This window comes from Heteronotia binoei, chromosome 4, assembly GCF_032191835.1.
Source record: "Heteronotia binoei isolate CCM8104 ecotype False Entrance Well chromosome 4, APGP_CSIRO_Hbin_v1, whole genome shotgun sequence".
In the NCBI taxonomy this organism is placed as follows: Eukaryota; Metazoa; Chordata; class Lepidosauria; order Squamata; family Gekkonidae; genus Heteronotia; species Heteronotia binoei.
In genome coordinates, this window is record NC_083226.1 from 118,514,101 (window position 1) to 118,526,851 (window position 12,751).

General features: G+C 45.1%; 1 protein-coding gene across 1 annotated transcript in view; it reads right to left on the bottom strand.

Annotated features, from left to right (window-relative positions):
- FAM81B (family with sequence similarity 81 member B) overlaps window positions 1-11,843 on the bottom strand; it is a 45,088-nt gene extending 33,245 nt beyond the window's left edge. The window contains exon 1 of the mRNA XM_060235681.1: window positions 11,784-11,843. Within this exon, the coding sequence (XP_060091664.1) occupies window positions 11,784-11,830 (47 nt within the window). The 5' untranslated portion in view covers window positions 11,831-11,843. The remainder of the gene's footprint in view (window positions 1-11,783) is intronic.
- Window positions 11,844-12,751: the final 908 nt, after the last annotated feature.

Sequence of the window (12,751 nt, forward strand, 5' to 3'; positions counted from 1 at the left end):
ACATATGTGTTAGATATAGCTGTGAATTCACCCAATCTCCAGACCTAGAAACCAGTGCCTTAAAATTCACACCTTACAAAATTCTTTTCTATATATATATATATGTGTGTGTGTGTGTGTGTGTGTGTGTGAACACATTTTGTTGGTCTGTAGGATGGGGGTTATAGGCTTTAAGAAATCACACAGTAGGCTTGATGAAAACAGCTAAGAAACAAGTTTATTGCAGTGGTATGCCTGACTTGGTTGTTTGTTCTCCTTTTCTCCAGCCCTTTCAGCAGTACAGCAGCAAATTTGCTGGAGAGCTGTGGCTGGAGAAAATGTAATGGTTAAAATGCAAGTTTCTTGTTTGACTGATTCAGACTTACAACATGGAATCAAAAAGCATTTCACTTTTAACTATTTTTGACAGGAACACCTCCCAAACTTACCTGTCTTCAAAATACCTGGTCCCTAATAGACTCTCTGACGAACTAGCAAACCTTCAAATCCTTCCCCCACCAAAATCCAAGAACCTCCAACTCTGTCAGATGGCCAGCAGTTAAACTACCAGCTCATTTTTTTTTCTTTTCAGTTTTCCAATCCCCCATTTGAAAGCGGTTGGCTGAGGCTCATGGAGGGTGGAACTTAAAACTACCTATAATGGTAGCCAACAGAACTAGCCATGGGCACAAACTGGAAGAATAGTGGTTCATGTTGGTTCATGGTTTGTTTGATTTCCCAAACTTGTTCATGGTTCATTTGCTTCAGGTGCCAAACTCACTGCGAGTCTTCAGCACACTCTCTTCTACCTGCCTGCCAAGTCTGATGAAGATTGGATATGAAATATCTGCATTATAGCCCCCCAAAGCAAGTGTCCCAGGGAAGCTCAGCTTCAGCTCTCACAACAACTAACTCTTCTATTTTTGTGCTGCAGTGAGCACAGCTAAGTCAGATATGGTGTCTGCTCCCATAGAGCAGAATGGGAGCTCTGTAATTGGCTCTCAGAGCTGCCAATCAAGCTATGGACAACTGTTATGGGTGTTTCTAGGACTCCCATAAGTCCATCCCCAGTGTTGCCTAGGAATTGATTGAATCAGCACAAGGCTGTCTGGAAAAATGAACCACGAAAACAAACCAAATGAACCAGCAAGGGAAAAAGGTGGTTCATTCTCTGGTTCAAGCATGGTGCAACTAAACAAACTGGTTTGAAATGAACCACAAACCAACTCGGTTTGTGCTCGGACCATGGGTCATTTTTTGGTTCATGCCTATCCCTAAGCAGAACTATAAAAATTGATTGAATTTGGAAATCGTGCCATGAGTTTTACAGCCAATACAGATATAGTTTATTCTAAGCATGCCATGGAGTTTCAAGAGCATTGATACAGATGTATATGTCTTGCTTTCCTACTAGCATGGTAATGAATAAGCCAAACAGATACCTTTCAGCATCTGCCAAAGATGTGGTGTCTTTTGTATATTAGAACTGTTTTCATAAGTACAGTGATGTCAGGCTGGCCCAATCCAATTTCTCACTAGAGCTTTAATCCTGGTTTAACTCTGTCCCAAACTGACTTTCTACACTAGAATAATAGAATCAGAGAAACCAACTTTATGACTCTATGATTCTATAGTTTTAGTGTAGAAAGTCAGTTTGAAGACAGAGTTAAACCAGGATTAAAGCTCTACTGTGAAATCAAATGCACCCTACTTTTATTGCCACCCTTTCAGTTCCTTAGCAGACCAGAAAGAGCATTTGTCAGAGTGAGCAGTTGCATGAATCCGTACATAAAACAGGGATAAGTAATAAATTATTTATGCCTCTTGGTCCTGTACAATGTGTATCTGAGGAGAATGCAAGGGATAACCTCTTGCAATGACCTCACATCCAGGGAAGCAACGTCCTTAGAAAAATTCTGAAGATGTAATTTTAGCTTAGCTCTATTTGTCTTTTGCTTGTATCTACTAGTACTCACCAGAACTAAACTATGGTCCACCTGTTAACTGTATCCTAATGCTCTGGGATTGTTCTTAAAAATAGTATAAAAGAGGGGTTTTTTAATATCTCAAAATTTAAGATTTTAATCAGCTATAGTTTTTATCTTGACCTTGTCGGAGTATACAGAGAGTGTTTTCTCTTGCTAGGTGCAATGCTATGCCCTCTGCCATTCTTGATGGCAGATTCAATAAAATAGCCCATTCAGCTAGGTATTGTCCTTCTAAACAAAAATGTGTAGAGTCAATTACTCATGTTCTCCTGCATTACCATTTGTATACGGATATACGTTACACATATTTATACCCTGTTTTAGCCAGTATGATTGACTGCCCTGATGTACTTAAGGTCCATAGACTCTTGAATGATTTTTCTATCAATGTTACTGAGAGGTCAGCCATGTTTCTGTATTCTGCTCTAAAGTTGCACCAAAGGATATCACAGAAATAACTGCACATGAAAGTTGTGTTTTTATCCTGTTTTACACTATATTAATTTTACACTGCTATTTTTTCCCAATAAAGGCTGACTTCACTTGACTTGACCTTGTCAGATCTGGGAAACTAAGCAGGGCTGGCTGGCCCCAGTCAGTATTTGGATGGAAGACCCTAAAAAAAATAGTAGGGTCGCTACATAAAGACAGGTAATTGCAAACCACCCTTGAACATTTCTTGCCTTGAAAACCTTACAGGTTGCCATAAGTAGGTCCCCCCCAAAGTTTTTTTAAAATGTGCTGTGTGGTGAAACACTTTGACTTTGTGAATTTCCTGCACTGTGCAAGGGGTTGGACTAGATGACCCTGAAGGTCCCTTCCAACTCTATGATTCTATGACTTCAACATAAGTGTTGAAGTTTGCAGTCCCAAAGAATAATTATTGAGTTTGTGCTCTGCAGATACATAGTTAATAAGGGACTCTTATCTGGTCAACAAGAGGAAAGGGAAAAAGAAACAAGTAAGTATGACTCACTTCTATAGTGGAGAACCATTTGGTGCCATACAAATGCAGATGACCCTGGCCAGAGGAGGACAATGGGAATCTTGAGTCACAGGTAAGTCATACAGTCCTGGAAGGCCAAGTAGAACTGGACCTCTTGGCAGACAGGAAAAGAAGGACAGCCTGCCAGGGATGGGGTAGGGTGGGCAAAGCCAGAGAATAAAACACTACAGCTTGTTGAAGAGGGGAGGCTGTTTTGCATATCTTCAGGAGGAGGGAGAAGTCCACCTTAACTCAAGTAAGCAGCCATGAGCACAAGGTCCTGAGGAAGCAGGGGATGATTTCCAAACACTGAAACCAGAGTAATGAATGCAATTTAAAGCTCTGAAGTGCATATATCTTATTAACATCAGAAAGAATTTATGAGACCAAGGGATAGGAGGATGTGTTTAGATTACTTTTATTTCCTTTCACTCAGTCTGTTTTGCTACCTATGCTGCCATGAACCATGAGGAAAGGCAGGATATAAATGTTTTAATTAATAAATATGCAGTTTATTGCTTTTAATTTACTTATTAGAATTCTTTTCATTGTAAATGCTGTCAGCCTGATCCCCGTGAGCCATAATAAGCCCATTTGCTCCATGTTTACCATGAGCAGAAAAGACCTCAAAGTGATGTCTCTGAAAGAGGAACTCCAGCTTAAACCTTTGGCCTAAAACAAACCTCTTAAAATTACTTTGATGGTGGTGGCGATACACTGAGAGAAAAATGAGGGACTGGAAGTACAGGACACTTCTTGGGGGTCTAGAGGCTGGAGAAAAACCAGGTTGGCAGAATAATCTCCTCATTCTCAAGGTGTGAAAACAGGTGCTTGTGAGGCCATTTACAGCATGCTGCTATCTTATTCCTTTTAGGATTTCTCAGATGACCAAAATAAAACTCAAATCTGTTTTGTAAGTTTGTTTTGTTTATTATTCAGAGTGCAATTCTGAGGGGGGGGGGCTGAAAGTGCTTTGGGAGGGAACTAACTGCTACACCGGTGCAAATGGGACTTGTGCTGCTCTAACCCCCTCCCTGCCAGTGGAAATGGGATCTGCGCCACTCTACGGCCGCCTCAGTGCACGCCTGCCGATGGCTGCTGGCAGAGCAGTGCCACAGCCAGCCAGCGACGGAACTGGGGCGCATGCCACTGCTCCGGCGTATGAGGGGGCGTCCCTAGGGGCATGGCCACCATTAGTCAGCTCCCTAATACCTTCCAACCCGGGAACACCCCCCACCAGAAGCGCAACGTTACGATGAGGTAAAGGGACCCATGGATTGCAAAAAGAAGGTTTGCTGCCACTCCTGGTGCAGCCTCGAAACCCCTTTGGGAGCTGACTAAACGGTGCACCAATCCCTGCATGTCCTGGATGGGACGAGCCCCCTCTGCAGCACCCAATCACAGCCCCTGCCTCCTACAAAGCCTCCCACTCCAGCCCAGAACAATTCTTTAGGTAGGGTAGAGAGCACGGCATGGAACTCTGCCACAGAGTTCCCTGCCATGTGGACTTAGCGTGAGGGTGAGAGCAGAAAAGGGAGGGAGCTGCACAGAGAAGGCACAGGCAGTACAGTGTGAGCTATTTGACTTGCATGGAGGAGAGCGAAGTCTCTGTTTTGCGGCTAACCTTTCTTGTTTCTGAGCCTGAACAGGTATCCCCCCCTCGGAATGTTCGAACAGACAGGTAAGTGTGACTTTGCACCCCCGGTTCCCTCCTCCTCCCCTCACTCAGGGCTGGGTGGTGTGCCTGCATCTCTGGCACTTGAACCAGACAGAGGGCTCAGCCAGGGGGCAGTTGCCACCTCCCCTGCTGCTGCCTGCCCCCTTCATTTGGTCTGCTCTCTACCACATTCTCGCCCCTGGCAGGGCACTGCGGGGAGGGAGGGTCTGGTAGCTGCTCCGATGCCTGTGGGAGGATGGGTCAGGGCCTGTCCCTTTAAGAGATTCTGTTAGCGAAACACAGCTGCACGCTGCACGCTGCTCTTGATCTCTGTTTCTGTTTTGCAGGTGGGAATACAACAGAGATGCTTCCATGTGGGGCGATTCCTCACCCCCTCTACTTCATCAGCTGTTCCCACCATCCTCTCGGAGTGAATCCTCGCACCTGGCAAGACTGTCAAAGTTGTTCCTAGGAGACTGTTGCACTCAGTTCCTGAACAACAAAGTCTTGTGATGTGCTGCTCTTTGTCTCACCTGCATGGTGTCTGCTGAACATTCCCTGTGCCCAACCCCCTTCCAAGTGTGCTGTGTGAAGTGTTCCCTCTGTCAGTGGATCCCCCTAGAGACTGTCTTGGAGGGCGGTCTTGCATGCTTCACGGGGAGGGGTCGACTAGAACATCTTATAGAAAGTTTATGAAGTCCTATGAGATGGCAGTCAAAACCACAAAGAAAACTTACTTTGTGGCCAAGATTGCATCTGCAACTTTGCATCTGGCTCAGTTGTTTAGCACAATTTGGACCCTTACAACACTGCCACAAGGCAGGCCAAATCTTAGGGAATTGGAGTTTGACTGTGAGGCTTTTGTGAACCTTTTTGCAGATAAGATCTAATCTCTCCGCCACAACCTCCCCGCCACATTGGAAACAGTACGTGAACTTGAGGCCCCTTGCCTGTCTTCTGGACCAGCTTTAGATCACTTTGAAACACTCAGCCTGGAGGAAGTTGACAGAATCCTCTCCACTGTGTACCTAACAACCTGTGATCTGAACCCTTGACCCTCCTGGCTAATTAAAGCTTGCCAGAGGGAGCTTAGATATCCTATAAGGGATATGATAACTAGATCCCTCTCTGAAGGGCTTTTTTCAATGCCTCTTAAAGAGGCTGTGGTCTGCACTCTCTTGAAATAACCTACATTAGACCCAGTTGAATTGGCACACTACCGATCGGTCTCCAATTTACCCTTTTTGGGTAAAATTACTGAGAGGGCAGTAGCGCTACAGCTACAGAGCTTTCTGGATGATGCTTCTGTCCTAGACCCCCACCAGTCTGGCTTCTGCCCAGGCCACAGGACGGAAACAGTACTGGTCACCCTGGTGGATTACATCCAGCAGCATCTGGACCGAGGCGGCTCAGCGGTACTGATGCCATTAGACCTATTGACTGTGTTCCCTTGCCGACACAGGGATTCAGGGTTTGGCCTTGCAATGACTTTCCTCTTTTCTAGATGGTCGGGGGCAAAGAGTGGCAATTGGCGGAGAGTCGTCCCGGAGGCATGTGCTTAATTGTGGGGTGCCTCAGGGAGTGGTGCTCTCCCCGATGTTGTTCAACATCTACATGTTCCCCCTTGCTCAGATTGCCCAGAGGAACGGGTTGGGCTGCCACCAGTATGCTGATGACACCCAGCTCTATCTGCTGATGGATGGCCGGCCTGGCTGTGTCCCAGAAAATCTGGACCTGGCATTTCAAGCCATGGCAGGATGGCTTAGGCTAAGTCGATTAAAGCTGAATCCAACTAAGACAGAGGTCCTTTGCCTGAGTCACAATGGTCTGGGCAGGGAAATCCCCTTACCAGCATTTGACAATGGCGCACAAGGTCAGAAGCTTGGGGATGATGCTGGAGCCTACCTTGACAATGGAGGCCGAGATAGTAGCCACTGCTAAATCTGCATTTTTCCATCTTAGGCGAGTGAGTCAGCTGGTCCCCTTCCTTGAGCATGGCAACCTGGCAATGGTGATCCATGCAACGCTCACCTCAAGATTGGACTACTGTAATGCCCTCTACTTGGGGCTGCCCCTGTCTCAAATCTGGAAACTACAGCTAGTGCAGAACGCGGTGGCCAGGCTGCTATTGGAGCTTCCCAGGTGGGAGCACATACAGCTGGGACTGCGGGGACTGCACTGGCTGCCAATAGTATACCAGATTCGCTACAAGGTGCTGGTTATCACCTTCAAAGCCCTATATGGCCTAGGACCTGCCTACCATAGGGACCATCTCTCTCCACACATTCCCCAGAGGGTACTTAGATCTGGATTTCAAAATCTATTAGCAATCCCTGGGCCAAGGGAGGCCAAACTAAAGACCACTAGAGAGAGAGCCTTCTCGATAGCAGCCCCCTACTGGTGGAACCAACTGTCAGAGGAAGTGAGGGCCTTGCGGGACCTTGCTCAGTTCCACAGGGCCTGCAAGACCACTCTCTTCCTGTTGGCTTTTAACTGGTGCTGAGCTTGTACTGTAGGGAAATTGAAGAAATACTGTCACCAATGAAATTATACAACATCAAAGAGGCTAGCACCAAATGATTTTTCACTGTTTTAATTATTGAATGTGAAATTTTATAATATTATATGGATTTTAATTGTTTGCTATGGTTTTATGCTGTGAGCCGCCCTGAGCTTGCCTTGGCGGGGAGGGTGGAATATAAAACAAAGTAAAGTAAAGAGTCCATGAGCCACCTCCATGAGAGAGTGGACAGGGGAGCCTGGGGGTCTTTCCCCCCCTCATCCCATGGCACAGAGCAGAGGGGAGTGTGGGGAAAGGGCATGTGCAGGGCACCTGCCTGGTGCCTTGCACTCTGTGTCCTGCTGCCAATGGGGGTGGGGGTCCCCTCAAGGGGGGGGCATTAAGACTCTGTGTCCATACTTGGCAGCTCTGTCCTGTGGGACTTGGACATGCCGCGGCTCTGTCTCCTCTTTCCTGGGCACACATTTTGCCTGGTTTCCCAACTCCTGCCCCATGTTTTCCCTGTCTGTGTATGGCGGGGGAGGCATGACTTCTGTTGCCTGCTTGCCATTGACAGGCATAAGAAAAGGCCTGCATGGTTAACAAACAAAGTAATGGAAGCTGTAAAAGGTAAGAAGGACTCCTTTAAGCGGTGGAAAACCAGTCCAAGTGAGATTAATAAAATGGAACACAGGCTGTGGCAAATAAAATGCAAGACTGTGATCAGGCAGGCAAAAAGGGACTATGAGGAGCATATTGCAAAAAACATAAAGACCAACAATAAAAATTTCTTCAAATGTATTAGAAGCAGGAAACCAGCCAGGGAGGCAGTGGGGCCCTTGGATGACCATGGGGTAAAAGGATTACTGAAGGAGGATAGGGAAATGGCTGAGAAGCTGAATGCATTTTTTGCCTCCGTCTTCACCGTGGAAGATGAGAACTTTTTGCCTGCCCCAGAACCACTAATTTTGGAAGGGGTGTTGAAAGACCTGAGTCAGATTGAGGTGACAAAAGAGGAGGTCCTACAACTGATAGACGAATTAAAAACTAATAAGTCACCGGGTCCGGATGGCATACATCCGAGAGTTCTGAAAGAACTCAAAGTTGAACTTGTGGATCTTCTAACAAAAATCTGTAATCTTTCATTGAAATCTGCCTCCGTTCCTGAGGACTGGAAGGCAGCAAATGTCACCCCCATCTTTAAAAAGGGTTCCAGAGGAGATCCGGGAAACGACAGGCTAGTCAGTCTGACTTCAATACCAGGAAAGTTGGTAGAAAGCATTATCAAGGACAGAATGAGTAGGCACATTGATGAACATGGGTTACTGAGGAAGACTCAGCATGGGTTCTGTAAGGGAAGATCTTGCCTCACTAACCTGTTACATTTCTTTGAGGGGGTGAACAAACATGTGGACAAAGGAGACCCGATAGATGTTGTTTACCTTGACTTCCAGAAAGCTTTTGATAAAGTTCCTCTTCAAAGGCTCCTTAGAAAGCTTGAGAGTCATGGAGTAAAAGGACAGGTCCTCTTGTGGATCAAAAACTGGCTGAGTAATAGGAAGCAGACAGTGAGTATAAATGGGCAGTCTTCGCAGTGGAGGACGGTAAGCAATGGGGTGCCACAGGGCTCGGTACTGGGTCCCATGCTCTTTAACTTGTTCATAACTGATTTAGAGTTGGGAGTGAGCAGTGAAGTGGCCAAGTTTGCAGATGACACTAAATTGTTCAGGGTGGTGAGAACCAGAGAGGATTGTGAGGAACTCCAAAGGGATCTGTTGAGGCTGGGTGAGTGGGCGTCAACGTGGCAGATGCGGTTCAATGTGGCCAAGTGCAAAGTAATGCACATTGGGGCCAAGAATCCCAGCTACAAATACAAGTTGATGGGATGTGAACTGGCAGAGACTGACCAAGAGAGAGATCTTGGGGTCGTGGTAGATAACTCACTGAAAATGTCAAGACAGTGTGCGTCTGCAATAAAAAAGGCCAACACCATGCTGGGAATTATTAGGAAGGGAATTGAAAACAAATCAGCCAGTGTCATAATGCCCCTGTATAAATCGATGGTGCGGTCTCATTTGGAGTACTGTGTGCAGTTCTAGTCGCCGCACCTCAAAAAGGATATTATAGCATTGGAGAAAGTCCAGAAAAGGGCAACTAGAATGATTAAAGGGCTGGAACACTTTCCCTATGTAGAAAGGTTGAAACGCTTGGGGCTCTTTAGCTTGGAGAAACGTCGACTGCGGGATGACATGATAGAGGTTTACAAGACAATGCATGGGATGGAGAAAGTAGAGAAAGAAGTACTTTTCTCCCTTTCTCACAATACAAGAACTCGTGGGCTTTCGATGAAATTGCTGAGCAGACAGGTTAAAACGGATAAAAGGAAGTACTTCTTCACCCAAAGGGTGATTAACATGTGAAATTCACTATATAAAAATTTTGGCCACTGTGTGACACAGAGTGTTGGACTGGATGGGCCATTGGCCTGATCTAACATGGCTTCTCTTATGTTCTTATGAGTCTCTGACAGTGGGCACGGCCACAGTACTGGCCAATCCTACAGCTCCGCACTTCCCCTTCCCTTCCCCACCCCCCACAGCAGCATGCCAAGCTTCTCTGTCTCTCTTGCGTGCATGCCCAGCCCCACTCCTTTCTCCTCATCGCATTGGTGAGACTTCTCTCCCTTGACTGTGACTGTCTGGCCATGATTGGCTCAGGTCTCTGTAGGGGCAGGGTGGGGTAAGCAAGCAGCCTCTCCTGGGCTGCCTCTTTCCACCCCTGATTGTCATCTGCCACAGCACCTGGCCAGTCTGGGAGCCTGGGCTGGACCTCCCCTCCTCCTATGTCCGCCTCGCTTGCAGGCTCCATCAGGGTTGCCATGGTGACTGCCCCGACCACCCGACCTACAACCGCCTTACACCTCTTCTTTCCCCCCACTCTACGCTTGAGCGTGCCAATCCCCTTAGGGACTCGACGAGTGGCACCGGACTTAAGCCACGGCCAGGCACTGTATATGTTAGGATTGGGCTGCCCATGTCTTATTTTATGTTGAGCTAAAGACCATTGTTCAAGGAAACTAATAAATAAAAAGGAAAGGAAAAAGGAAACTCACGATACCTATACCAGATTTGCTAAACAGATTGTGTAATTCATTGATTATCTTTTGACAAAGTTAAGAAAAACATTTACTACATTAAGTTAAAACTTGGTACAATTGATGTTGTCCAGTCAAAATTATGTGGAAGAGGGAAAACAAGAGTGAGGGAGTAGGAGAGGCAATGGGCCAGAGAGGAACTGAGCTTGTGCAGTTGCCAAACTCCAGGTGGTAGCTGGAGATCTCCTGGAATTACAATTTATCTCCAGGCAGCAGAGATCAGTTCACCTGGAGATTATGGCCACTTTGGAAGGTGGACTGTATGGCATTATATCTCATTAAAGTTTCTCCCCTCTCCAAACCCTACCCTCCTCAGGCTTCACACCCAATTCTCCAGGTATTTCCCAACCTAGCACTGGCAATCCTATTATTTAGAGCAATGTTTCTCACATTGGTTCACAGGGGTAGTGCAGGTGTCTACAAGTCCTTTGTTAGGACAAGGGTTAGCCTTTCTTCAACCTTTCTGACTAGTATGAAAATGGAGCACTCTGTTTGTTAAGACCTGAGGGGGGAAAGGGACAGAATAAGCCACCCATTTGTTTGAAGGGTGGGGCTCACAGTCAAGAGTTAAGCATTCATACATTCCTGGCAGACTCTCAGATTACACTGAAAATGTTTTACCCAGTCCTTTGTAAATAAAATACTGTTTTTACTGCATGCAATTATTAGATATGGGCAACATATTTATATTTCCTCTCTGTTTCTTGTTCATGTTTACTTAAAGACCTAATGATAGGTGCCACTGCCAATAAGAACATGGACATAATTATTTGAGCACAATAGTTTGGGCAGCTCAACTTGGACTTGGCAGCAGAACTGCCCATACTACAGACTAGGGCTTTCCTTCTTTTTTTTTAAAGCAGGAACACACAGGAATGCTGGCTTGGTGTCCGGGGGTATGGCTTAATATGCAAATGAGTTCCTGCTGGGCTTTTTCTTCAAGTCCTTTTTTAAAAAGTCCTTTCTGCAAAAAAAAGCCCTGCGTAAAACAATTGTGACATCAGGGGTGTGGTCTAATATGCAAATGAGTTCCTGCTGGGCCTTTTTTACAAAAAAGGCCTTATAAACCAGTATTCCTATGAGAAATATTGATGCCCTATGATGCTGGTAAACTGAAACGAGTAGAGAAATGCAACATATGATGGGAACTGCTGGGGGCAAAAATTGGCCCGACCAGTGGATGATTCTTATTTTAAAGCTTAGCTATTGCTCAAATGAAAAATTCTACACTTGAAAGTGCTAATTTTGATATGAACATATAAAACCACAACATTTTTGGCACAGTTTTTTTAAAAATAGAACTGAGTTATGCTTCACAGTCATTTGCTTTTTTTAACTTTATGCTGCTCCCAGTTTGCATGGATCATAACAAATAACAATGTCTCTGTGTCTAGATGCCTGCTTTGACACAGCAGCTCTTAGTAATGGCAGCCATCAGCACACAGTCAGGTCTATCTGCCATTATCTAACAATGAATGGTGCCTTGTGATAACAGAATAGCTAGGTAGTAACTGACTTACTTGTCCAGATACTTAACCTGCTCTGTGGTGTTCTCTGTTGACATCATTATTTGAAGCAAGGTTTATCTATAATGTGGGCCAGAAAGCATGATTAAACATCTACTAATCAAATAAGTTGCAATCTGCATTAATTTTACTGAATGGATTATAAAAACCTGATATGTATGGTTAATCCAATGTTCAATGCTTACTGTAGCGTATGCAGAATTTTGCTCACTTATACAGGGTATGGAGACAGATAAACAAGGATTTAGATAAACAGAGGTTACAAAGCATGTATTTGTAGAAGGGGGAGTAAACTCTGCTTCACACAGATGGTCATCATGTAGAGATCCCTTGACACTTCAGGCGCATGGCATTTTCCTGATGTGGTGATTAGAAACAAATCAGATAGTTTGTACAGCAAACTAGTACACATGAAATGGCTGATTATATGCAGCAACAGTTCTGAAGGACATCCAGTTAACTGGTTACTTCTTGTGAAGGAAACCTTAATTTGGCATCAGTATGCTTAAAGTTGTGGTTTTAGGACAAATGCATAAGTGAGGAAAATTACATATAAAAACCCACTCTATTTTTGCAAAAAAAAAAAATTAGCATTTTGGAACAAGGATTGTAGTCTAGCTGGCCTTGATATACTAATTTTCTATGCGTGAAGTGTTTATTCTTTACATAGGTGAATATTCAATTATATGATTTCTAAAGTACAATATCTAGGAGAGAGTTAACATATGGTTGCCAAGTCCTTCCTGGCAACCGGTGGGGGATGGGGGAGATTTACCAGGAAAAAGAGAAAGACCCAGTCCATGTTCCTGGCATCACAGAGACATCATCATGCCAGGGACTTCTAGGTGATAGTCTGTTATTTTGGCAAAATCTCTGGTAAAACTGGCTTCTACCATAGAGTTTTTGTCCATATACCAGAGTCTCACCTGGAAGTTGCTATTGTGATGATGTCACTTCACGTG